The 27,012-nt window shown below is 38.7% G+C and overlaps 1 protein-coding gene across 2 annotated transcripts in view; it reads right to left on the bottom strand.

The window, feature by feature from the left end:
• Positions 1–27,012, bottom strand: part of SPTLC3 (serine palmitoyltransferase long chain base subunit 3) — a 171,948-nt gene that overhangs the window by 77,929 nt on the left and 67,007 nt on the right. For both annotated transcript variants that reach the window (XM_050746544.1, XM_050746545.1), the window contains 4 exons: positions 25,353–25,507; positions 23,261–23,409; positions 4,186–4,310; positions 1,803–1,896 (listed from right to left, as the gene is read on the bottom strand). In XM_050746544.1, the coding sequence (XP_050602501.1) occupies positions 1,803–1,896; positions 4,186–4,310; positions 23,261–23,409; positions 25,353–25,507 (523 nt within the window). The remainder of the gene's footprint in view (positions 1–1,802; positions 1,897–4,185; positions 4,311–23,260; positions 23,410–25,352; positions 25,508–27,012) is intronic.

Below are 27,012 nucleotides of genomic sequence, written 5' to 3'. Positions count from 1 at the left end.
TCAAAGTCTAAAGGCAAAATTGAGTGTCCGATGCGAAATGGACAAACGAAGTCAACGTATTTTGAATGACATTAAGCTAGATGTTATAGCCACCGTATAAGTCTGAGCAGGCCACAGTTTGGCTCTTCTGGAAGGTCTGGTCCTGAACTTCACTCTAAGTGTTCATCTTCACATAGCTACTGAAAATGGCTCAGTAAGGCATAGCCAGACCTCACCCCACTCAGTGAGAGCCATAGATTTTTCATTTGAACAACTGTACGAGTTAGACAAGGGGGTTCACTTGAGAATACTCCCATGCATTTTGTTTCCTCCCTCATGGGACAATTGTCCTTTGGTTTAAGATTGCTGCGAGGTGGGCAGAACAGAATTGAAACAATTCTTCCTCAGTTCTCTGTCAACCTTCTTCTTGTCACTTCAAACTTTGTTACCTCCTTGGAGGATGGAGGGGAGAGCTAGGAAGGAGGAACAGGGAAAAATGGAGAAGGGAAGGCAGGAGAGAAAGGTGGTAAGGAAGAAAGAGAAAACAAATTTATATGTGTACACGTGTGTGCATGTGTGTGCATGCATGCACACATGCACAGACAGAAGGGAATTTTCCAACGACAATAACAAATTAGAATCAAAACCCTTCAGCTAGGAGGATCCTTACCTATCACAGAGTTTGACACCTCATTTTACAGATGAGGAAACTGAATGCAAGAAAGATGAAAGGATTTATTTATTTATTTATTTATTTTTTTTTTGTTTTGTAAAAGGGCTTTAATGTGCTCCATAAATGCAAACTAATCAAATGTGAAGACACCTAAGTGCTCTTTTCACACTATCATTTGGTTTGCAATTTTGGTAATGGCACAAGGAAAAATCCCTCAACTAGGATAACCAGATGGAATACTCAAAGGCAGATAAAACAGAGAAGACATAATGAACTAAAGATGAATTTATTCCTTCATTGTTTATGTTGTAGTGAAGAAATGCCATGAGAAGTGTTGGCAGAAGTTTGACATGAAAGAGCTGAGCATAATCACTTCATTCCTCTTGGCGTAGGGCAGAGCAGTAGGCTGCTCTTGGAAAAGAAAGAGATGTTTCAGGGAAGAGCAACAAAAATAATCAGGCACTGAAAAAAAGAATCTCTGATGAAAGGATTTATACAAAGTGACGCAGTAAGTCAGGAGCATAGCTGGACGAGAGAACTCAGGTGTCCACCACCATCCACCTCCTTCAAAGTGTTCCCTGATGATTTCCATGCTGCCTCATCAAGTCTCCAAAAGAAATAGGCTTCTGCCTGCTCCTCACCACCCAACCGCACAAACCAGAGCCTGAAAGGACATTTCAATGAAGTTGAATAGATGGTTTTGTTAGGTGGGGAGCTGAGCATCTGTGGGTGGGCAAAGTAAAAGGAGGCATTCTTCTAAGGAATAGGCTCATTTTTTAACCGACCATAACACAAAACTTAAGTCTCCAAACTTCCTCAAGACAGAGTTGTAGAAAGGGAAGAGTTATAACACTTCTGATAATTAAATGGCAGTCCTAAGAGATCAATCGTGGCTCTAGAGGCCACATTGCAAAACCACTAACAGTGATATTAATGTGTTTGGGTTACACTTAACAATCTGGATGTTTAATGCTCTTCAACCATTTGTTCCAGGTCACCAGAGGTTAACAAGCCAGTAGTGAATATAAACATAATTGTGTTTCATGAGGCTACATTGTCAGCTTGAAAAACAGAACAAAGCCTCATCAATAATCTTTACTTTCTTCTAGGAGCAAGCCAGTACATGTTGAATAAATACATTGACACTCACTGTTGTGTTTGAAGATTCTTATGGTTGCACCTGAGAGTCGGGCCCCAAGCACAAGCGATGTGTGGTTTAACTCATCACTTAAAATGAGGCATCCCTGTGCAGAAAGCAAGCACACAAAACACAAGCCAATAAATAAAACCAAGGAAAAACAACTTGAGGGGACAGGAAGGCACTCTAAAACCCGCAACACCAATTTCTAAAACTCACTTTAATTCTAAAAGGCCAAGAGTTTAACCTGGTGTCTATATGGATAAAATCATGTATAGCAGTCAGCTGATGGAGATGGGAGTTGTTTTAAGATATTACATGTTCACGGCAACATTTACGTAGAGTTTGCAGTCGAGAAGTTCATCCAAGATCTTTGTTAAGCACCAGGGAGAGCCTAAAGTGTTGATCTCCGACAGGAAGATTGGTAGGTTTTTGGGTGGGTTATGAACTTGTAGGGGCACTTCCATGAGGGATTATTTGGAACAGTTTTAGTTATTCCTACTGAAAGGCAGGGGTCTTTTGTGCAGGACAATTTAAGCTCTTACTTCTGATTCTCGTTTTCCACTGTATTAACATCCCATGTAGGCAAAAACATCACTGTTTTACAGTCAAAAACTTTGAATATGGAAAAGTATAGATGGCAATTCAGTCGTCGGTATGTGGATTAAGTCAGTCTAATTTACTGCTTGCAAATTACTCTTTGTAAAATTATTTTTCTTTTTAAGTTAAACATTTCTAAATTGCAAAACTGCTTAAGCATACCAAAAATACAGGCAAATTATGGTGAACCTTTGTCTTTTGTGGCCTTCCAGAATCTTTGAATTTTCCCTTATATTTCTATAGTTTCACACATAGCCATGTTTTGAGTTTTTCTGAGGCAAAAGCCACAAACATTCCCATATATTTGTACTCTAGATATGTGCATTTTTGTAATTTTTCTGGTGGAACATTTAGGAGTTATTTGTAAGCCTACTACTTCGCCTTTCCTGAGAACAGGACATTCTCCTACAAAAATCACAATTCAATGATCACATTCAAGAAGTTCAATGCTTTTACAACACTATCATTTGATAGACAGTTCAAATTTAAATTTCCCCAACTCTGCTAATGATGTCTTAAAGCTCTTAATAGACATCATCATTCCTTTGATGTTGTTCATTGCAAAATCCAGTCTAAGACCATACATTGCATGTAGTTGTGATGAGACACATTTTCAAAGGCATAAATTTGATTAATGTACTTGCTTACTTGCAATGAACCAGCCAACTTCCCATTTTTTTTTTCTGAGGAACAATTTCAAACGCCGGCATGATTGTCACTATATGGCTCATTGCCATTTGGCACCTGCTTTCATTTCTGATCTTTTCTTTGACCACCATTCTATATTCTAGTTCCTCCAAACCTATGTATTTTACACATGCTGTTCCCTCTTCGTGTCCTAAATACAACTTATTTATCTGTTAAAATTCTGTTCTCCTCTCACCATTTTTGCACAGACATTGCAGACTTTCTCAGGAAGGGTTTTGGGCAGCTCTTTGTCCTTCCTCAAATATGGGCATGCCTTTTCTATGGTATTTGTCCTACTTTGTTCAGTATATTTTTCCCCCGTTAGACTCTAAAGTACATAAATTTAAAAGACACAGGTCTTGTTCATCTTTGTATGTCTTGTATCTTCCCTTATATGAGGACATAGTAGATTCTCAAGAATTGGTTTATTGAATGAAAAAATAAATGAGTAACATAGGAAAAATATTTTGTCCAAGTAAAAGCTTAATAAATACTAGCTATGAGAAGTTGCAAATGGGAACTCAGGAGCCCAAAATTATGATTGCTTTGTTAAACTGTCTTTGAAGATGAATTCTGACCCATGTCTAGGGTTGCAATTATATAATCAGCAATATCATGAAAAGATTTGCTGGACTAAGCTGCATACTTATTCAAAAATACCGATTTCCAGTCAGTTTCTCCTAAGAAAAGAACCTTCTCACACATACTTCTTCTTTTTTTTTTTTTTTTTTTTTTTTTTTTTGAGATGGAGTCTCGCTCCGTCATCAGGCTGGAATGCAGTGGCCTGATCTTGGCTCATTGCAATCTCCACTTCCTGGTTTCAAGCAATTCTCCTGCCTCAGCCTCCTGAGTAGCTGGGACTATAGGTGCGCGCCACCACGCCCAGCTAATTTTTGTATTTTTAGTAGAGATGGGGTTTCACCATGTTGGCCAGGATGGTCTTGATCTCTTGATCTTGTGATTTACCCGCCTCGGCCTCCCAAAGTGCTGGGATTACAGGCATGAGCCACCGTGCCCATCTCAGCCATACTTCTAACAAGGACCTGCTCAGAGTTACAATTCTTAGGAGTAATACAGTAGAAGACAATTATGTTAACAAACTTCTCACCTTTCCAACTAATGCCGGGATATTCATTGAGTTAGTTGCGAATCCCATCCCAAAGACCATAGCTGCTTCCACATTCAGGAACTTAGCCACAAGGTCCTCCAGCTCCTTGTGCTTATCCAAGGTGCCTGCACATAAAATTACATGAGGAGTGAGCCTTCACTTTTCAACAAGGCCAAGATTGAAAACTCAAATTCCAGTACATACACATCACCAAAAGACCTATACAAGAGTGCTTGTAGCAGGAAGATTTGCCATTGCCCGAATCTAGAAATAGCCCAAATATTCAACTATTGTAGAATGGAAAAATACAATGCGGGGTATTTGTATAGTGGAATTCAATACAGCAATGAGAAAGAACGAACTGCTGCTCCACACAACATTGTGGATAAATCTCACAAATCTGTTGTTGAGTGAAAGAAGTCAGATATCTAAAAAAGTACAGGCTGTATGATTTCGTTTACGTAAAGTTTGCAAACAGGCAAAACAAATCTACAGTGTTAGAAGTCAGGATAGTAGTTATTTTTATTAGGAGCATGAAGACGGTTTTTAGATTCTCTGAATGTTCTATTTCTGCATTTGTTACGTAGGTATGTTTGCTTTGTGAAGATCCATTGAGCTGTATACTTACGACTGGTGCACTTTTCACCATGCCGTAAGTGAAATAAAATTTACAAAAAACACCCACAATTCTCTCTTTTTACTCTACATCTCACAAGTAATTAATTAAATTATAACCCCATCAGAGTTTCCCCACACCTAAATGCAAAACGGATTCAATGACTTCCATAGATACCAATAATTTATTGAATCTTATAATTTATTGAACCTTTGGAGTGTACTAGATACTGTGTTAAGCCCACTATTTAGGTTCTCTCATTTAATCTTAGAAGCCAATAATGCAGGTATTTTTACTTCACAGATAAGAAAACTGAGAGTTAAGAGGTTACCAATAAAAAGCAACAGAGATAATCTAGTTTAACTCCAAAGTGTAGTTTTTACCTCTTTACAATCGCTTATATGTTTGCCCTTTGATCCCTCCTTAAACATAATCCCCTCATGCTTTGCTACAGCAAATGTTGATGCTCGCTCCTCATATTTTCTGTTTGCTATCACTTGAACTCCTAGGTCTGCACAGTCCAATATGGTAGCCACCAGCTATATGTGGTTAGTGCAATGGAGAAACTGAATTTCAAGTTTTATTTAATTTTAAGTAACATCACCAACTGCAAATTTATTTTTTGATAACATTATATTTCATATTAATTATTGGAAATTTAATGTCTTTATTAAGATATGCTGTAAATATAAAATATGTGTCATTTTCTGAAGCCATAGTATGATGACAAAAAGAATGTAAAATAGTACTTTTTTTTTTTTTGAGATAGAGTCTCGCTCTGTAGCCCAGGCTGGAGTGCAGTGGTGTGATCTCGACTCACTGCAGCCTGGGCCTCCCGGATTCAATCAATTCTCCTGCCTCAGCCTCCCGAGTAGCTGGGACTACAGGCGCATGCCCCCACGCCCGGCTAATTTTTTGTATTTTAGTAGAGATGGGGTTTCACCGTGTTGCCCAGGCTGGTCTCGAACTCCTGAGCTCAGGCAATCCACCCGCCTTGGCCTCCCAAAGTGCTGGGATTACAGGTGTGAGCCACTGCACCCAGCCCGATATTTTTTATAGTGATTACACATTTAAATGGCAATAGTCTGACATACTGTGTTAAAGAAAATGTATAATTAAATTGATTTTACCGTTTTTTTCCTTATTAAATGTGGTTATTAGAAAATTTAATATTACACATGCGTCTTGCCTCCTGTTTTTATTGAGCAATGCTTTCTAAATGATATAACTGACAGAACGGAAAAATGTACAAGTGGAGAGATGCTGTAATTTACACACATAGAACATAGGAGCTGTTGCTCGGATTTAAGTTACAGGAGTGTTGTTATCATGTTTAGGGCCGCTATAAACATACTTCCTTTTGCCCAAGGATCAACATAGTTTAATATACAGAGTATGATATAAGAATGTATTTAAATTGGTAAATTAGTTTTCTTACTGTGCTAAAATAGTGAGAAGGTACTGAATGGTCAGTTCTAAGATTTCTATTGCATTTCATGTTGAAGAGGACACTTCTTGATCTTTGCCGTTCATGAGAGGTCACACTGAGGGGCCTTGCTTTTCAAACCAGAATTTATTTATCCCCAAAGTTATTAGAAGACATAGTAAAACAAGCGTTCTAGGCCAGGTGCGGTGGCCCACGCTTGTAATCCCAGCATTTTGGGAGGCCGAGGCAGGTGGATTACCTAAGGTCAGGAGTTCAAGACCAACCTGGCCAACATGGTGAAACCCCATTTCTATTAAAAATATAAAAAAAAAAAAAAAAAATTAGCCTGGCATGGTAGTGCATGCCTGTAATCCCAGCTACTCAGGAGGCTGAGGCAGGAGAATCACTTGAACCCGGGAGGCGGAGGTTACAGTGAGCCGAGATTGCCCCACTGCACTCCACCCTGGGTGACAGAGTGAGACTCCATCTCAAAAAAACAAAACAAAACAAAAAACAAAAAACAAACAACAACAACAACAAAAACAAGTGTTTTTTTCTGGTTTTTTTTTTTTTTGATTATACTTTAAGTTCCAGGGTATATGTGCACAATGTGCAGGTTTGTTACATATGTATACATGTGCCATGTTGGTGTGCTGCACCCATCACATCAACTCGTCAGGACCCATCAACTCGTCATTTACATTAGTTATAACGCCCAATGCCATCCCTCCTCCCTTCCCCCCTCCCCATAATAGGCCCCGGTGTGTGATGTTCCCCTTCCCGTGTCCAAGTGATCTCATTGTTCAATTCCCACCTATGAGTGAGAACATGCGGTGTTTGATTTTCTGTTCTTGCGATAGTTTGCTGAGAATGATGGTTTCCAGCTGCATCCGTTTCCCTACAAAGGACACAAACTCATTCTTTTTTATGGCTGCATAGTATTCCATGGTGTATATGTGCCACATTTTCTTAATCCAGTCTGTCATTGATGGACATTTGGGTTGATTCCAAGTCTTTGCTATTGTGAATAGTGCCGCAATAAACATACGTGTGCATGTGTCTTTATAGCAGCATGATTTATAATCCTTTGGGTATATACCCAGTAATGAGATGGCTGGGTCATATGGTATTTCTAGTTCTAGATTCTTGAGGAATCGCCATGCTGTTTTCCACAATGATTGAACTCATTTACAATCCCACCAACAGTGTAAGAGTGTTCCTATTTCTCTGCATCCTCTCCAGCACCTGTTGTTTCCTGACTTTTTAATGATTGCCATTCTAACTGGTGTGAGATGGTATCTCATTGTGGTTTTGATTTGCATTTCTCTGATGGCCAGTGATGACGAGCATTTTTTCATGTGTCTGTTGGCTGTATGACTGTCTTCTTTTGAGAAATGTCTGTTCATATCCCTTGCCCAATTTTTGATGGGGTTGTTTGTTTTTTTTTTATTCTTGTAAATTTGTTTGAGTTCTTTGTAGGTTCTGGATATTAGCCCTTTGTCAGATGAGTAGATTGCAAAAATTTTCTCCCATTCTGTATGTTGCCTGTTCACTCTGATGGTAGTTTCTTTTGCTGTGCAGAAGCTCTTTAGTTTAATTAGATCCCATTTGTCAATTTTGGCTTTTGTTGCCGTTGCTTTTGGTGTTTTAGACATGAAGTCCTTGCCCATGCCTATGTCCTGAATAGTATTACCTAGGTTTTCTTCTAGGGTTTTTATGGCATTAGGTCTAACATTTATATCTCTAATCCATCTTGAATTAATTTTCATATAAGGAGTAAGGAAAGGATCCAGTTTCAGCTTTCTACTTATGGCTAGCCAATTTTCCCAGCACCGTTTATTAAATAGGGAATCCTTCCCCCATTTTTTGAAAAACAAGTGTTCTAATAGTCAGTCTGACTCAAGATTTGGTGCAATGTTTAAAGTTTACATTGTAATTTCAAACTTTGTATCATCAAAGATATATTATGGAACAGGAAGAGAAACTGGTATTTAGGAATAAAACATGGGCATATCATTTGCCAGATTTGCGTTTACCTAAAAGAGGCTTCTTCCCAATGGGAATGGTTCCAAGAATAGGCAGTGAAAAGGCCAACAGCCTGGGTATGAGGAGACTAGGTTCTGGCTTTAGCTCTTCCATTACCAGCTGTGTGGCCTCTGGCTACCTTTCCTGGAAGTTTGCAGAGGGATTCAGATAAATGCCATTTTAGGCTTTCCCAATGTTGCACGTGCTATTTCCTCCACATAAAATCATCTTTTTGCCCTTCATCTTTTCTCTGAAGCCTTTCTCAGCTTCCCCAGGGAAAACTGGTCATTCTTCTCATCTGAGATTGAATAACATTTATCATATGATGATTGCAGCACTTATTAAGTTGAACTGAGAATGTTCCCAGGGCAATCTTCTCTAGTACAGAAAGAGTCCTTGGGGTGCAGATACTGTATGTGAGACCTCATGACTTCCATAGATACTGACAATAGTATCATAGATGGCCATAGTATCAGACATTCTATGATGGTGTCATAGATGTTTGTCTTAGCAACCACAGTGTCTAGCACAGTGCTGACACATAGTAGGTACTTGTAGAGTTATATGGGGTCTTTTGATGAATAACTAAGACAGGGCTGAGCTTAGAGTAGGAGATGGCACAGGGAAGAAGATCAAAAGGCCATGCAATGCCAAGGCAATAAGGTGACTAGGCAGTGAATACCAGCCTGAAGACATTCATTCCTAGAGAAGTCTTCTAGTAAAGACATAAGGTGCCCAAACTTTGCCAACTTGATATATTTCCCCCTTCCTGCCCAGAGGGTCAGGTGACAACTGGTCCAGTCACCCAGAAGTGCATGAGTAGAAGTTCATGATGCAACTCCATTTGTCTTTCTCCACCCTTAATCTTTCCAAAACCTGCTATCTCAGGAGCTTAATCTACAACAGTTGCATCACTAAAAGTTGTTAGGTTAATGTGGAATGTGTTGTCACACAAACAGCCAGCCAACTCATGAGAAGTGGGTGTGTCTAAGACCATTCTGAGAAATTGCTCACTACAAGATCCTTTCCATTAGACCTGGCTTAAAGACAGGGAGGAGGCTAGGCACAGTGGTTCATGCCTATAATCCCAGCACTTTGGGAGGCTGAGGCAGGAGGATTACTTGAAGTCAGGAGTCTGAGACCAGCCTGGCCAATACGGTGAGAACCCCATCTCTAAAAAATAAATAAAAAGTAAAGTAGCTGGGTGTGGTGGTACACACCACTCCAGCTATTTGGGAGGCTGAGGTGAGAGGATTGAGCTTAGGAGGTTGAGGCTGAAGTGAGCTATGATCATATCACTGCACACCAGCCTGGGTGACAAAGCAAGATCTCATTTAAAAAAAAAAGAAACAAAGAAAGAAAAGGAAAAAGAAAACAAGGGAAGAGAGAGGAAAAAGGAAATGCCAGTGTCTATCTGAGGTCTGAGGTCCCCAGACACAGTCCTTTTTCAGGATTTCCAGTGGGCACGTGGTTAGCAAAGTGATTTTTAGCTGCTAGATGCAAGACCAGTTTCTACGACCAGATGTCTCACAGCCGAGTTACAAGTTAAGAGCGGTTTTGCATCTAGGGGCTTACCTTCATTTATATAGAAAACAATAATCCCCAAACTCCATTACCATGGAATTTCTCTGTTTAGTGTTCATAGCTCAGACTTTATTAACAAACCTGAAAGATTCCCAGGATGGCTGAGGATCTTTCACCACTTCTACTCAGGAAGCCATGCCTTTGAAAATCAGATTGGACTGGTCTGGCGTGAGGTGGGTTTTTAAAGGAATAATGAAAAATCTTCCTTTTAATCAAGGGCTGCTTTACTCTTCCTGCTCTTCATATTCTAAAAATAAAAATGTAGGAAGAGCTTGGGGAAATAAAGTAGTCACTAGAAGCTTTGCTTTCTACAAACATTCATTCAGGCTATACCCTGATTGAGTAAAGGTGTCAACTTGCAGTTGGTGGTCCAAGTACTTAGGTAATTCTGGAAATCAAGTACAACATTTTGTCTTTGGTATACAAATATTGGCATTTTTTAACTCCTAAGAAAGCATAGTTATAATGCTAGCTGAAGGTATAAATAAACCCACAATAGCTTTTTTTTTCTGTTTCTCTGTGACATTTTAGTCTCTGAAAGTCAATAACAGCCATAAATTGGCTATTGACAATGGATCTCCAAATTGCTGTGTTATGCATCTGATGAATCTTATTTTTGTCCTGGTGGTTCATTTATCCAGTGTTATACTCAAAACCTGCCTTATAAATAAAATAAGAAACACAAACTGGAAGTATCCTCTTGTCAGCTCTCTAAGTAGTATTTTCATGTGCCAAGTGCCATGTTTGCTGCCATCAGTCACATAAAAAACTAGATTCAAGATAAAGTACCAATATTCTATCTATGGACTATATGCGTGTCTACTGAATTTTTGTTGATACTGACTGGCTCGTACTCTTTAGGCAGATATTACTGGCCTACATATTAACGTTGGTTAATAGCAAAGAGTGTGGGCGTTATTAACAAACCTGTTTCACAACTACCAATTCTTCTTTTGTAGCCCACATGAAGACTATTTTCCAAATTGTAACTGTAGCCACTTTTGGTCCAGAGTGTCCTGTTCATAAACTGTTTCTTAGACCTGGCCTAAGAGAAGGCTGTTTGTTATGGGGACCTGCCGGCTGTCCCATCTTGCCATTCACACTGTGAGTCAGAGCTATGAGTTCACATTTGTGGCACTTTGCTTGAACTGGTAATTCTTGCATTAAAGCCAGCATTCACATTCTGCTTAAAGAATTCTACCTTGGAGTTCATCCTTCAGAAGCATTTGGGGCACTCTGCTGCCCTCTTTGATCCACTTCCGTCCGGTCTAATGGAGGTTATAAAACAATATTGCTTCTCGAGTGACTTTGTTTTTCTGGCCAACATTACGAGATAGTCTGGAAGAAGCCAGATGTAGTATCTGAAATGGGTCTAGATCATACAGTTACACTGAGCATAGGCCACTGCTGCTGGGCTAAGAGACCCTCCATCATGGTGAAGTCTGGAAAAATGGCGGAAATAACTTTCAACTGCCCACTTACTCGGGCCTTCATTTTAAACAAACCACAAATCAACCTGCCTTTTGGCAGGTTGAAGCATTAGCAAATATTAGATCAGATGTAAATAAAAACCTTAAGTGGGGCACAGATATATAATTATGATGGTCCTTCAGATAAAATAATTCTGATGAGAGAAGATTTTCTAAGTAGAGAGAATAATAACTTCTCTTTCATCCCCTGGTCTCCATTATCTTTTTTAAAAAAAGTTTTATTGATTTTTATAAATAATGTGTAATGAGTGTTCACCAATGTATGATGATTGCTTAATTTAATCCTCATACTCTATATCCTTTCTAGTCCTCACACCTACACATATTCTATAAAGTAAGCAACTGTATCCTTATTTTACTAGTGAGGAAACAGGTGTCCTTATTTTATAACGTGATGCTACTTAAAGGAGACAGAACTGATAAATGCAGACCATCTACTTCACAGTGTGCCAAGCTAATATACTGAAATGTTTTAAGCCTTATCTCAATTGTCATCCAATTTTTTGAGGTGGGTACTATTATTATCTTCATTTTATAGATGAGGAAAAAAAAAACTTGAGAATTTAGTTTACTCTCAAGACCCCTTGGAGGTTCCAAGGTCACACAGTTAGTAAGTTTAGAGCCAAGATTCATATTAGCACGTCTGACTCCAGAGATGAAACGCTTCATCACAATTCCATGGCTTTTTCCAAAGCAGGAAATTTTGGCAGCTGCTAGGCCAAGGGGTGCTAAGCATCTGTATGTTCTTAAATATATAAAGATTTGTTGAAATATGTGAAGCAGAGAGTGTGAAGAGGATTGATCACGACTGGAGTCAACGGATCCATTCATATCTCTTGATGGTAGCTGCCTGGGGACAGTTGCAAGTTGCATGAACATGGCTTGGATGCTAGATACTGGAGTCTCTTTTTTTTTTTTTTTTTTTTAGACGGAGTCTCGCTCTGTAGCCCGGGCTGGAGTGCAGTGGCCGGATCTCAGCTCACTGCAAGCTCCGCCTCCCAGGTTTAGGCCATTCTCCTGCCTCAGCCTCCCGAGTAGCTGGGACTACAGGCGCCCGCCACCTCGCCTGGCTAGTTTTTTGTATTTTTTTTTTTAGTAGAGACGGGGTTTCACGGTGTTCGCCAGGATGGTCTCGATCTCCTGACCTCGTGATCCGCCCGTCTCGGCCTCCCAAAGTGCTGGGATTACAGGCTTGAGCCACCGCGCCCGGCCTGGATACTGGAGTCTCTATCCTCACCACGGACTCCTCGGCCTTCAGCATAGGACAGAGACACTAGGTTTCTGGACCACAGGGCTTGTATTTAGTTAAACAGTGGGTCAACAGTGTTGACCAGTGTGGTTGTGCGACCAAGGACCAGGAGAAAGCCCTGATGTTGGGAGCTGCATAATAATCTAAAAGCTTTGCTCCATCTTGAAAAATGGGAGCCTCAGTATGGACTAAAAGTAGAAATCCAGATTGGGAATTGGGGCCAATATTAACTTGGTAATAAAAAAAGGAACTTGAGTAATTCTTACACTCTTGAGTTTGTGATACACATGGCCTTTCCATTCATTAACTATGTTACCTTGGGAAAGTTATTGAGACTTTCAGGACTTTGGTATGCACTTTCACAAAAGTAAGTTAGACTAAACTCTAGGGACCTTGCTGAACCTCAGTTCTGTGATTTCATTACTCCCTCTGTATTTTACTTTGACTAAATAGCAGAGAATTAAGTCTGGAAGTAGTATATGACAAGATGAGAGGCTCTATATTGTGCCTTTGATGAATATTAATACATAGGCCCCTATGTGGTCTTTTAGTTCTAGCTCTTCATTGGAAGAGTTTATTCTACTCCTTCTGGGCTCACTAATATAAACTCAAATTATACAGGGGCTCCAAGCTGGTGAATAGTTCAGAGGAATATACACATCTTTACCCTGAAGGATGGTAATAGAAACATAAAATAGGTAAATCAAAAGTAGGGAAAGTCTGGATGAACTCCTGGACCCTGCAACTTAAGTATTTTAAACTCTGGGCTACTTAACACTAGGTGGAAAGTCAGGTCACATATTTAGGTTATGTCCTGTCTATGAGAAGAAATGCAGGTGTCAAGATGATCAGAAATGACTTCCATTGCACTACCAGATCTAACTCTTTTGCATTATCAGGAAGAGTACAGAATAAATGGATTGGTATTACATTTCTGTCACATGGTTCTTCTGCCACCCTTAATGCTCCTCTTCCCAAAGATAATCACCTGGATATGAGAAATTAGGAGCAGACATTGATGATGTCCTTCATCTTCTTCAAGTTGATATCAATGGCCTTAAAAGATATACACAGGTCCTGATGTCAATGAAGTTTGTATTCTTTTATTTCTTTTTCTTTTTGAGACTGAGTTTCGCACTCGTTGCCCAGGCTAGAGTGCAATGGTGCGATCTCGGCTCACTGCAACCTCCGTCTCCCAGGTTCTAGTGATTCTACTGCCTCGGCCTCCCTAGTAGCTGGGATTACAGGCATGCGCCACCATGCCAGGCTAATTTTGTATTTTTAGTAGAGATGGGGTTTCTCCATGTTGGTCAGGCTGGTTCTGAACTCCTGACCTCAGGTGATCCGCCCGCCTTGGCCTCCCAAATTGCTGGGATTACAGGCATGAGCCACCTTGCCCAGCGGTATTCTTAATATATTTGGCTGTAATGAGAGTTTTTTCGTCTAAAGGAAGGATCTTGGTATTTGGCTGATGTGAACTGAGATTTGGAAATGTGGCTCACTGCTATTAAATCTAGAGGATTTATTTTCTCCAAATCATTGTGATGTCAAGTACGTGTCTAGATCAGCAAACTTTTGGTGGAGATCTAGAGAATAAATGGTTTGGGCTTTGCAGGCCATATGGTTGTTGTTGCAACTATTCAACTCTGCTGTTGTAAAGTGAAAACAGTCATAGACAATACACAAAATAATGGGTATGGCTGTGATCCAACAAAGCTTTATGGACACTGAAATTTGAACTTCATATAATATTTATGTGTCACAAAGTCTTACTCTTATTTTTATTATTCCAATTATTTAAAACTGTACAAAAACAGGGGGCAGCTGGATTGGTTTAGTGACCTCTGATCTTGATGGTTTCTGGTTTTTGCTATGAGCAGCATGGAGCAGCACAAGTGGCTCTCCAGTGGGACTCAAGAGAACTGATGTCTAGTCTTCTCAACCTACAGACTGTGGAAACATTGATTGGCAAGTCATTAAAAATCTCTGGGGTTTTATGTGTCTCATCTTATGGTATTTATGTGGGAAGATGGAAGGTGGCAGATCTACAAATTCTGAAATTCTATGAGTTTCAACATTGTTTGATCATCCCAGATATCACCTTGCTGGCAAGTATTATACTTATGTAAAATTACTGTCGTATCTTGTTGAATTGTGCTTGGCTTTGTTGAACCTATAGGACTAAATTCTACGCTTGCAGAAATGTGCCTGCTAGTTGAAATTGAGCTGTGCTATAATTTCTATCACGGTCATGAGAAGGGCAATTACGTTGTCAGAACTCTACTAGGTCTCAGGAAATTGCCAAAAGGCTTTCGGAAACCAAGATACGCTTTCATTTTTCTCCTCCCAAACAATTCTTCCGAGAGTCCCATTCTCCCGAAACATACTCTTACAAGAAAATTGACAGGCTTGAGAGAAATGCAATAAAATCTCATTAATCAGAATCTATAATAATTTGGTTTGAGAGGAATTGGCACTATTCATGAAGAAAGGTTTTGCTGTGTCCATTATCTAATTGGAGTGGGGATGTTTATTGCTAATTTAATCAAATCCACTGCTTGAAAACGTGTTTATTACATTGATTTACATAAAAATAAGTTAATTAAAATTTCTTTTTAAAAGAAAGTTAAGATCTTTACTTGGTAGCAATTTTTTAGAAACTGCTCATTCTTAAGGCAACTTAAAAGGCCAAAATAATATATTTATTTAAAATATACTTTAGACATTTTGCATATTTGGGGTGGTCCCTTCTTCAAAAGCTCAGGTTAAAAAACTACACTTCTTAGACCTAGCTACAAATCTTTGAGAAAGAAACACAGAAAGAGCCTTGATAATTTAAATAAAATGATAGCAGATAATTTGTTAGGAAGATAAATGGTTGGGAGGAGGGGTTTACAAATTTGCTAATGATTAAGAACAATATGCTGGACATCCTATAGTTCACAACCTATAGTTCAGCAATGTATAGCCAATTATTAACCAATGTTATTTCTGTATATCAGTGACAATTCCCATGAGTCAGCCCACTCCTTGTTCCTCTTTGCCTTTGAAAACCTGTTGGTGGCAAAGGTGGGAGGAAGCACTTCCCAAGGCAACTTGGAAGTGTGTCCTGGGAAGCTGTCCTCAACTTCGGGCCAAATGAACTCTCTATATTAATTTCGCCTCAGTTTCTTTCTTTAGGTCGACAGGAGAAACTAGGATTTGAGTTTCAAGCAACTTAATCCCAGAGCTTTTGTTCTTGACCATGGTGCTAAAGAACTTCATTATAATTTCAAATGACTAAATAATATTATGCTAAACAAATCCACCAAATATATTTAATCAATTTCTGAATGTTAGAAACTACTTGTTTCCCTAACTTTATCATTATTAGTCTCACTGCAATGATTATTCTTGAACATACTTATTTCGAGTTTAAGTACTTATTCATGTTTTTAAAGACAAAATTTCTCAAAATAGAGTTACAAAGTTAAATGGCTCCTTTTGATGCCTTTTCAAATTGCTCTCTAATTTACTTTATCAATGGTATATGAGAGTGCTCTTTTCTTCACTCCTTTGAAACTACTGGGTATTATTATTTTTTAACTCTTGTCAATTAGGGAAAAAGGATACCTCAATGTCTTAATCATTCTTTGATTATTAATAGTCATATATATAATACATATATGGCTAATGAGTCTATGGAAAATATTCTGCCCCATTAATAATCAAAGAATGATTAAGACATGGGGATACCATTATATATATGTAATGGTATCTTATATATATCATAAATGCCTGTTTGTGTACTAGATCTACTTTTTAATGTTAAATTTTCACTGAACTATAATATACACACAGAAAAGGAAACAAATCATAAATATAGAGCTCTATAAATTTTCATAATGTGAACACACACACATGTAACTACATCAGGATAAAGAAAGGATTATGAACAGCCCTAGGAAGTCCCCCTGCGTCCCCTTCTGGTTCTCATCCACCTTCCTCTAAAGGTGAGTGCTATCCTATGCATTCCTGACAGAGGCAATGTTGCCCCAAAAGGGGCAAAAATTGGTTCTTGTGGGAGGGGTAATATCTTATTCTATGCAGGTATACCTACCCACTATATAAACAGATATTCTATCTATCTATTTATCTATCTAGATATATATAGATATAGACATACATATGTATATAACCTGCTCGTAGGTTTTATATATAAACATTTCATAGGGGTGATGTGATAATGACAAAAGGGTTTAGAAATGTCACACTATCCTGGCTGTGCAGTTTTGCCTGGTTTTTTTTTTTTTTGAGACAGAGTTTCACTCGGTCGTCAGGCTGGAGGGCAATGGTGCGATCTTGGCTCACTGCAACCTCTGCCTCCTGGGTTCAAGGAACCCAATTTTCCTGCCTCGGACTCCCAAGTAGCTGGGGCTACAGGTGCATGCCACCACATCCAGCTAATTAGAGACGGGGTTTCACCATGCTGGCCAGGATGGTCTCCATCTCTTGACCTCATGATCCGCCTGCCTTGGCCTCCCAAAGTGTTGGAATTACAGGAGTGAGCCACCGCACCCGGCCAAGTTTTGCCTGTTTTGAACCTTATCAAAAACTTATCCTACTTCTTAAATTGGGATATTCTTTTTTTTGTTGGTTTGTGAGAGTCTTTAAGTGTTAAGAATATTAACATGTTGTCATACATATTGGGAATAACTTTTTCCAGTTGTGTTCTTTGGCTTTTATCTTTGTTAACCTTGTTTTCTACGTACAGAGGTTTAAATGTTTCATTTTGCTGAATCTTTTCCCTTCAGGTTTTTGTGAGTGTTTTCTCGGGTTCCCTGGGGCATTAGGACAAACTAAACTACTGTCAGAATCAGGCTTGAGAAGCCTGAAGGGCGAACAGCTGTGACAGGTGGTTGGGTTAGGAGCAGGCTGCCTCACCTCCAGCAGGGAAGAGTGCCTGCCCATTTTCCATGACCAGGGTGGCCCCTGTGGCACTGAGTCAGCTTGCAGGACCCCTCCCACCCAGAGGACATTCTGCCAGGGTGAGGTGAAGTCACCTGGAAAAGATGGCAGGCCAACACAGGTTGTAGAACTGAGCAGGGTTTGGTCATAAGTGACAAACTAGAAAAGCATTGCGCACATCAAGAAAACTATAGTCTGACATTCCTAACAGGGTCCTCCCTGGGAACACACAGAGTGCATTTCATATTTGAATTGTCTCAGTAGTTTTATTTTGCTCATTTGATATTTTTCATCAATTCATTTATTCATTCACTCAATTATTTTGAAAGTTTTTGGTGGTGGTGGTGGTGGTTTTTGTATTTTCCATGTCAATCTCAAATGTATTTGCAATTTATCTAGGTGTAATTTACCTAGATGTAATATGTGAGGTGGGAATATAACTTCTTCCCTTATATGACCAACCAGTTATAACACTAATCATGAAATCATTGATCCTTTTCTCACCTGATCCGAAATACTCTTCTTATCACGTACAAATGAGAGTGCAATGTTGTATCTGTTTCTAGGCTTTTAGTTTCTACCCATCCACCTCTACCCTTCTTATTGAGCTTGTGTTCAATTTACATATTCGTTTGGGGAATAATTAATATAATCACAGTACTGAATTTTCCCCTTCAAGTATATGGTATTTCCGTTTTTAAAAAATGTCTTCTGTTAAGTCTTTTATAAAAGTTTTATAGTTTTCTTTCAATAGGTTCCAAACATTTTCAAAATAAGTGTATTCCCTAGGTGTTTGCTAATTTTGGTTATATTTAGTAGTAATATTATTTCCCTAGTATATTCTCTTACTGTTTATAGTTGATTATTAACTTTACTGTATGAATTAAAAATTGTTCTTTGTTGAATCTTTTTATGTCTAATAAATTTTTGATTACTTAAATATGTAAAGTGGAGGAAAATGGACCAAAACTCTGTTTTGAGTGGAGTGGAGAGGCATAGTGAGGGATGGGCTCACTGTCCTACTTGGTCAATTCCCCCTTTCTCTGGTAGCCCCAAGAACAGCCCCTCCACAAGTCTCACTTGCCCCCCACAGGTCAAAGCCTGAAACCCAGAAGGTGAACAATAAACTCATCTACAGATAATGGCTGTTTTACCTCTTCCTTTGTTATATATATACTTCTTATTCTGTCGCACAATAGTCTTTCGATAAATATTCATTAACTTAAAGAATGAATAATGAATTAATTATACTGTTTAGTACTTCCAAAGGTTATTAAAAATGATAGTAAAACAGGCATCTTCATCTTTTTCTTGACTTTAAAATAAATACTTCTGGTATTTAACCAAGAATCATAGTACAATCTCTTCAAGGTAGATATTTTTTTTCTATTCAGGAATTTCTTGTTTATATTCTATTTAAAATTTTAGAGAAATGGATAATGAACTTTATAAATGCTTAGCAGCATCTGTGAAGATAATGAGTTTATTTCTTAGCTATTTCAATATTTTAAATGATCTCCTTATTGAAGTATTATTTTGATCCCTGAATAGAATTACTTGATTATGTTATTCTGTGATTTGAATGTACTGTTAGTCTTAATGCCAATTTTCATATATAATACATATATTATTACATTATTACTTACAAAATATATTTATATTTTCTTTTTATATATTTATAAAATATTATGTTACTTTGAAAAATATATAATAGTTTTATAAGTAATAATATTATTTATATTTTATATATAAAATATATAAAGTAATAGTAATTTATACTTTTCAGTTTATTAAATGCATGTTTGTTAGATTTGGAGATCAAGGTTATGCTACCTCAATGGTTGTCAAGTGTGGCTGCTTACCCGAATCGCCTGCGGTGACTTATTAAAAATACAGATGTTGGGCTTGGGGTGGTGGCTCCTCCCTATCATCCTAGTATTTTTGGGGCTGAGGCAGGAGGATCACTAGAAGCCAGGAGTTTGAGGTTACAGTAAGCTGTGATTACACCACTGCAATCCAGCCTGGGTAACAGAATGAAACTCTAACTCTTTAAATAAAAAAAAAAAAAAGTACAGACAGCTTGGCTCAATAGAAATTACTCTTTCAAATTCTTAAGTTTCTGTTTTTAACTTTAATAATTCAATACTTTTGCTTTTCCTTTGTTCTTTGCTATGTTGGTTGCCCAGTTTACTAGCTTTCATCTTTCCTGCTTAGTAAGGTAAGACTTACAGTTTCCTCTATCTACACAACTAGCTGCTTCTCATAATCTTATACCTGTTAGTTTGTTATTAATTTTTAGCTTTATTTCACAGGATTCGAGAATGTGACTCATGTAGGTTCTACTTTTTAGAATTTCATGTGATTTTCTTTGTGGCGTAATATATAGTAGATTTTTATGAAAATTCAATGAGGATTTAAAAAGGTGAGGTACAGTGGTAATATGTTTTAAGGTTTAGCATTCAATAGATAACCATTAAATTAACAATTAATCATTAACGATTACATTGTTAATGTCTTCTATATCATTTATTTATTTATTTTTGGCTTCTTACTTTATTACTTTGTAAGTAATTAACCTAATTATTACTTTATAAGTAATAATAATACCATTTCTATTTTATATATAAAATGTATAAAGTTATAATAATTTATACTTTTCCCTCTTTAAAATGCATTTTTGTCAGATTTGGAGATCAAGGTTATGCTAGCTCAATGGTTGTCAACTGTGGGAGACACTTTATAGTCTCCTATTGCCATATCATTTTTTTGTTTTTTGTTGCTTCATTTAAGTGGAATGTAAATTGACCCATAAAGTAGCCCAAGCCTCCCTTACTTTTGTATTCCACTATTTTTTAGTTCTACTCTAAAATAAGCAGTAGTATATAATTTCACATCTTGAAAACAGCATTTACACTTCTGTACAGATGTGTCTGGAAATATATCATTTCAAGTTGTATTTTGGGTCTCGGTTTTAACATTTATAGGTACAGGTTTGGCAAACAATCTTCCTCCACGAACCTTCCTTCTGGGCTCTTCCTTTGCTGCTCCTTCTACTAACGCAACCACCCTTTTGAGCCCCTTTGGTGGTTGCAGCAGGGAGTGGGCACTAGGTACCTGGTGGGACCTATCTTTCTATTTTTCACCCTTTGAAATAATTTTAACTTAATATTGTATATTTTAAAATTACAGCACATAATTGAGTTTAGGTTTTTGGCCAAATCTCAGTCTTTTTCTTTTGACAGACAAATCTCTTCTAGGTACATTTTTTTTGTGTGAAAATAATATCTGTTATTTATGTTTTAAGTGATTGCTTGTTATTTCCTTTTCTGTCTTTCCTTTTTTGTTACGTGGATTTTATTTTCCTTTTCCCCCTGGAATATTGAAAACTATTTCTAAAATCTCTGAGGAGTTATTTTTTAGTGATTAAATGTTCATAAACTTGTAGGTTCTCAAGAACCTATTTTGGTTTCTAAAAATTGTTGAACTTTTAGCTTTCCAATTTTCATTGTTAACCCATTTGTACTGTTAAATATTCTGTTAAGACACGTTTTCCAAAAGTTACCTATATTCCTTAGAATAAATGGCTTTCAGAATTGTGCTACTCCTAATTCTTGCATGCCATGTTAAGATTATTATTAATGTTGCAGAATACTTTAAATATCCCCTCTTTATTCATTTCCTGACTGACTGCTTATATTCATGTTTCAGTCATTCTATTTGCCTAAAATTAGCGTGGGTGGCTTCTCTTTGAGTCTTTCACTATTTACTTGAAAAATGTTAAAGTCCTTTTCTTAGAACTTGACATGGAGAGCTAGATGAAATGGAGAAATATTAAAAACTGGGCGATTCAGAAGGGTGAGTAGGTGGAGAAAGAACTTGGTCTGAGTGCAGTACCAAATGGGACCTTCATTTCTGCCTAGTTTCTTAGGGTTTGCTAAACCTGCAGAGTCGGGGACCCATGTTCCATATCTGGCTTCCCCTGTAAGTGAACATTGGCTGTATCAAGCAGCTTTCCTTCAGTCTCTACCGCCTGCGTAGGGAGTGTGCTGTCTCTTTGAGTTGGGGGGTTGTTGTCAGGAATGTGTCTTCTGCCTGGTCGTCAACAACCCTGGTATTGGGTGTCACCAGCACCAGAGGAAATATCTCAAATGGTTACTGACCCTGTGCTCCTTATGGCTAGGGGTACTCCTCCAGTCTCTGCCCCATCTCCAAATGGGGCATCACAGGTGACCCAGTTTTTCTAAGCGGAGTAAAACCTCCCATTTTCATCTCCACCCTGTTAACATCTCCAGCCCTTATGCCTCAAAATGAAGATAAGTAAGATTTTTTTTTTTTTTTTTTTGAAACGGAGTCCCGCTCTGTCGCCCAGGCTGGAGTGCAGTGGCCGGATCTCAGCTCACTGCAAGCTCCGCCTCCCGGGTTTACGCCATTCTCCTGCCTCAGCCTCCCGAGTAGCTGGGACTACAGGCGCCCGCCACCTCGCCCGGCTAGTTTTTTGTGTTTTTTTAGTAGAGACGGGGTTTCACCGTGTTAGCCAGGATGGTCTCGATCTCCTGACCTCGTGATCCGCCCGTCTCGGCCTCCCAAAGTGCTGGGATTACAGGCTTGAGCCACCGCGCCCGGCCAGTAAGATTTTTTTAAAGAAATCTGTGCACCCACTATTAACTCTAGAGCTTTAGCCAATTAATGTTGGGATAAAAAGGTACCTACTTTGTTCAATGTGAATTATTTGTTGCACAAGTCTGAATAATTAAATTGTTTATAAAACTCTCTGCTAACTGGTTATCTAAGAGGGACATGTGGTTCATAATTCATTAACATGATAGTAAATCTCTTTTTAGTCACATTTGCCTCCAATTCTTAGACAGACCCAACCGACCTGGTGAACCTTGCATGTGTCACTGGGAGGGAGAAGTGCTGTAGTAGAGAAAGCTGAGCTAGACCGGGAATTAGGTTGGTTATTTACCTTCCTTAAGTACATCACCTAGGTGCCATGATCTCAGATTCTTCCCCCAGAAGATGAGAATAACACCACCTGTGCTGCCTACACAGGTGTTTTTTTTTGTTTTGGTTTGTTTTGTTTTTTGTTTTTTTGAATAAATGAACGTTCTCCCTCTCTCTCCCTCTCTCTATCCTCATGCCAAGAATTGAAAAGCACTACGTAAGAGCAAGCAAGCATTATTCTTTCTTCCTGAATTGAAGAGGAGTGGGTTTCCTTCTCACAGATGTTACTCCTTTGAGTAAAAGAAAAACATTTTAGCTAAAAGGAAAATAAAAAGGCAGTCTGCTCCTCTGCTCCACCTGGTCGATTCATTCATTTGTTCAATGCAACTTTACACAAGTCCAACCCTTCTTCTCACAAAGTTTATGTTTTAGGAGCAGAGACAGGCCATATACGAATACAAATACAAGATCATTTTAACCAGTGATGAACATCATTAAGAAAAGTGGAAGAAAGGGTGGAAAAGGACCAGCTAGAGGAGGCACAGTGTTGCTATTTTAGATAATATGGGGAGGAAATATCTATTTTTTTCTATTCTGGAGAATTGAAACATGTAATTAATAAACTGCCTGGCAACAGTCTAATGCTTGAAATTTCCCAAAATGTATCTTTTTCTTTCTGTATTGCATGACACGTTTTTAAGGCACACCGTCCAAATATGATCTAGATTTGAGAGGCAGACACAAGGAATCTGAGACCTAACAGGAAAAAATTTCAAAACAGTGAGTGTACATACCCATTTCATGCCTGGTGCTGGCCACGCCTGTGCCATACACCTCTAAAACATCCTTTATTGTCCTCATAGACTCATCATACTTGGCTGCAAGACCAAGGAAGTTATAGGAGCCCATGTTGATGACATCTTTGATGACTCTTCCAGTAAACCTGCAGGGAAACATGTAAATGAGCACACAATCCTTTCCCCAGGGTTATGCATGATTCAAAAAATCCCTGATGGAAGGTTTGGGTTCCTATGAAGAAAAAGAGAATGAGGTGACCAAGGAGATGACAGCTCAGATCCATGAGGTAGAATAGAACTGGCAAGAGGTGGTTCAGTCTGTCCTAGAGGTTGGTTTCCCTCAGAAGATCCAGACCCCCTCAGCCAGTGCCAGACCCAGAAGAGGGTTCTTCAGTCCCTGGAAGCTGGAAAAGGATGAACAGCCAAGTAGCTTCCAGCTCACAGCAGCCCTCCGACTTGGACCTGCCACAGCTCCAGGACTTGACTGGATGGAGACAGGACAATCTCTGATATTCATTGGTCACCAGGATATACCAGGAGTTGGTAACATCCACTCAGGTACCACACCTCCCTGGATGATCCAAGATGAAGGATACATCTCTGGGAACCAACAAACAGGACCGTTCTATAAATAATTTATTAAAGAAAAGGAAAAAGTTGAAGAAACTTTCCCCAAGCTGAGTTGGGGCCAACTTTGATCACAGCTCCAGGACCAGTGCAAGCTGACTGCCCTCTTTGGACCGCGTTTGGAATAATGGATACTGCTGGCAGTTCAAGCATCAACTCAGAACTGAAGCTGAAGCCGTGAATAAGCAGTCACATTTAAAAAAAAACAAAAAACAAAAAAAAAAGCTAATCATTCCCATATTCTCTACCAACTACCATGAGGCTAAAAGCAAAATCAGCAAACTCCTACCCGCTATTATTCCTTCCACCAAGTTCATTATCATCGTCTTTCTTAGGAAACAGATATACCCATTCATTTGATTTAATAAAGTCTTATTTTTCAAATGTAAAAAAAAAAAAATTATCCTAGTGCTGGAGAGGCCTTAGGTCTGGCCCAAATCATGTATTTTCTTTCTTATTAACTTGCACTGTTGTCACCATAAAGAAAAAAAAAAAAAAGAAAACCTTGTCATTTGAAGCAATTTGGATAGAACTGTAGGCCTTTATATTAAATGAAATAAGCAAGGCACAGAAGTCAAATATCACATTTTTTAAATCTATAACATGGGAGCTAAAAAGGCATATCCCATGAAGGGAGAGTAGATTGGTTGTTACCAGAGGCTAGAAAAGGTAGGGAGGAGGGGGAGAAGTTGACTAACAGGTACAAAGATACGGTTTGATAGAAGAAATAAAACTCAGATCAGTAGGGTGACTGTGGTTTATAAAATAATGTATGGTCTATTTTAAAATAGCTATAAGAAAATAATTTAAATGATTCTGTCATAAAAAAACAAATATTTAAGATGATGGATGCCCCAAGTACACTGATTTGATCTTTACAGTTTATATGAATATATTAAATTATTATATGTACTCCAAAATAATGTACATCTATTATGCATCAAAAAAGTTGTTACCAAAAAATGGTTTTCCCTAAGAGAAAGGTAAACCCATGATGAAGTTGGGCAGAGCGTTGGAGAAAGACATCTTGAGCCATGGATTGTTACTTAGCCCTGATTTTCCTTGGGCACTTATTTCCATGACACTTATGCTCTGGTTTCAATTCCAGCAAGAGCCTTCTAACGGAACGAGAACCATGGTCATCACTGTCTCATTCAGCTAGAAGTAGGAGAGTAGAATTTGTCAATAAATCTGAAAGGGGTCTTCCTGACTGGCTTGGTGTGTTCTGCACCTTCTGACACAGGTCTTAGGTTAATTACAATCCAAAAAGTCACTCTGGCAGCTGCTTAATTACTTTACTGTGCTTTCTTCCCCTGGCATCAGGAGGGCTTGCAAAGGCATAAATGATACAAAACCAACGGCTTCCATGCCTTGTTTTTTTCAGATTTGTCATCTAGTGCCCATGCTAGGATTTCCTTGAAAGGATTTTCTTTTCCCGAAGCCCCCCAAGTGGCGCGCTCACCTAAATGTCCAGTTATAGTCATCCGACACCCTCTCCATCACGTCAAACAGAGCCCCTGGGGCACTGCAGATGGGCCGGTTCCAGTTGTCTCTGATTCGCATGTAAAGGTTTCGTGTATAAAAATTTTCAAAGTCTTGATACAGTGGTACAAAATCCTGTTAGAACAAAGGTAGAAGGTTATCTTTGGTTCTTTGCTTTCTGGATTTCACTTACAACTGAAGAAGAGAAGAAGATCTGGAAGAGCTATGGAAATGATACATCTAACAGATACATTTTGAGCAAAGGTCAGTAGGTGAGGGAAGTAAATCTGTGAGGCCAAAGAATATGCCTTTTAGTGGGGGAATGGAAACATGTGATGAATAGGGGTAACAAAGATGTCAGTGCAATACAAGCACGAGAGCAAGTGGTGACAACAAATCCCAGCCGTTTCTCTAAGGGTAACACAGGTGTCTATGTCCAAAGCAGTTTCGTTGGAAAAAAATGGTTGAGATGATCATGTGTTTTCAACTTTTTTGAACATGAATATATCCACTCACTGTGTTTTTAGAAGTTGGGATGAACTTGAACTGTTGGACCTGCTGGCAAAACTGCTGTTGGGGGGTGGCTGGCTGTTACATGGTCCAGGGCTTGGAAACTGATCAGTGGAGCTCGTGGAGGCAGCAGGCCTCTCTCACAGCTGAGGTAACAACACTGAGTTGCTGTATAAAGTGTAATCCATGACTAAAGAGCTCTGCAATCTAGCTGAGGCTTAAAGCAAGACATGTCTAATGTTATCATTTGACTCTTAATAGTTCCCTCTTCCAGTTTGGAAAAAAAAGTACAGCTCATTGCCGGCCCTCATTTAATTTTACATAAACATGCTCTTTGAGGCTGAAGCAAATCTGACGGATTTTCAATGTGAAAATAAAATATAAAAACTGTTCTTGGAGTTAGTTCTAAATGGAACTAACATCAGAATCATCTGCATCAGAATAATCTATTTAGGAAAAATCAGATTCATCAAATGAATTGTTGGCCAATAGCTGTTCAAGAATGATGCTAACATCACACATAGGAGTGCTACGTTTTCTAGGATTTGACATTTTCTGTGAGCTAGAGATAAATTATGTAAGTGGAATTACCATTACTAAAAAAAGAATGCTATAAACAGAATGATGTCTTTTGTTTTCAAAGTTGATATACTGGAGCAATGAGAAAATCATACAAGTGAGATATTAATAGTTCATGGCAAAGTTTTCTTAGGATAAATGCTGCAGACTCAAGATTCTCCTGCAAGTAGCCTTGGAGCAAACAGGAAGAAAGTTAATCCAAGGCAGAAAATGCAATAACTGTGGTCTAAGCCAAGCACTTTGGACATTCGTGGGATTAGAGTAGGAGGGAGAGTCCCACCTTGTTCGAGGAATCAGGGAAGCTTTATGTAGGAGAGTCCCTGGTGATGGACATCAGGGCAGAATGAGATTGTTATGGGCAGGGATGCTTGGGGAGTTCTCAGGAGAGTGGGTTTGTATGCTGGGAACGTGGAGTGCATTTGGGAAGAATTAATAAGAATAAAATATAACACGTATGCTGTCACTCTTTGCTAAGAACTTACAATGGCTCCCACCTCACTCCTGATTTGACGTCCTGACTCATATGGCTTTAGGTTACCTTTCTGACCCCA

This window comes from Macaca thibetana, chromosome 10 (assembly GCF_024542745.1).
Source record: "Macaca thibetana thibetana isolate TM-01 chromosome 10, ASM2454274v1, whole genome shotgun sequence".
In the NCBI taxonomy this organism is placed as follows: domain Eukaryota; kingdom Metazoa; phylum Chordata; class Mammalia; order Primates; family Cercopithecidae; genus Macaca; species Macaca thibetana.
This window is presented reverse-complemented; position numbering and strand designations above follow the sequence as displayed.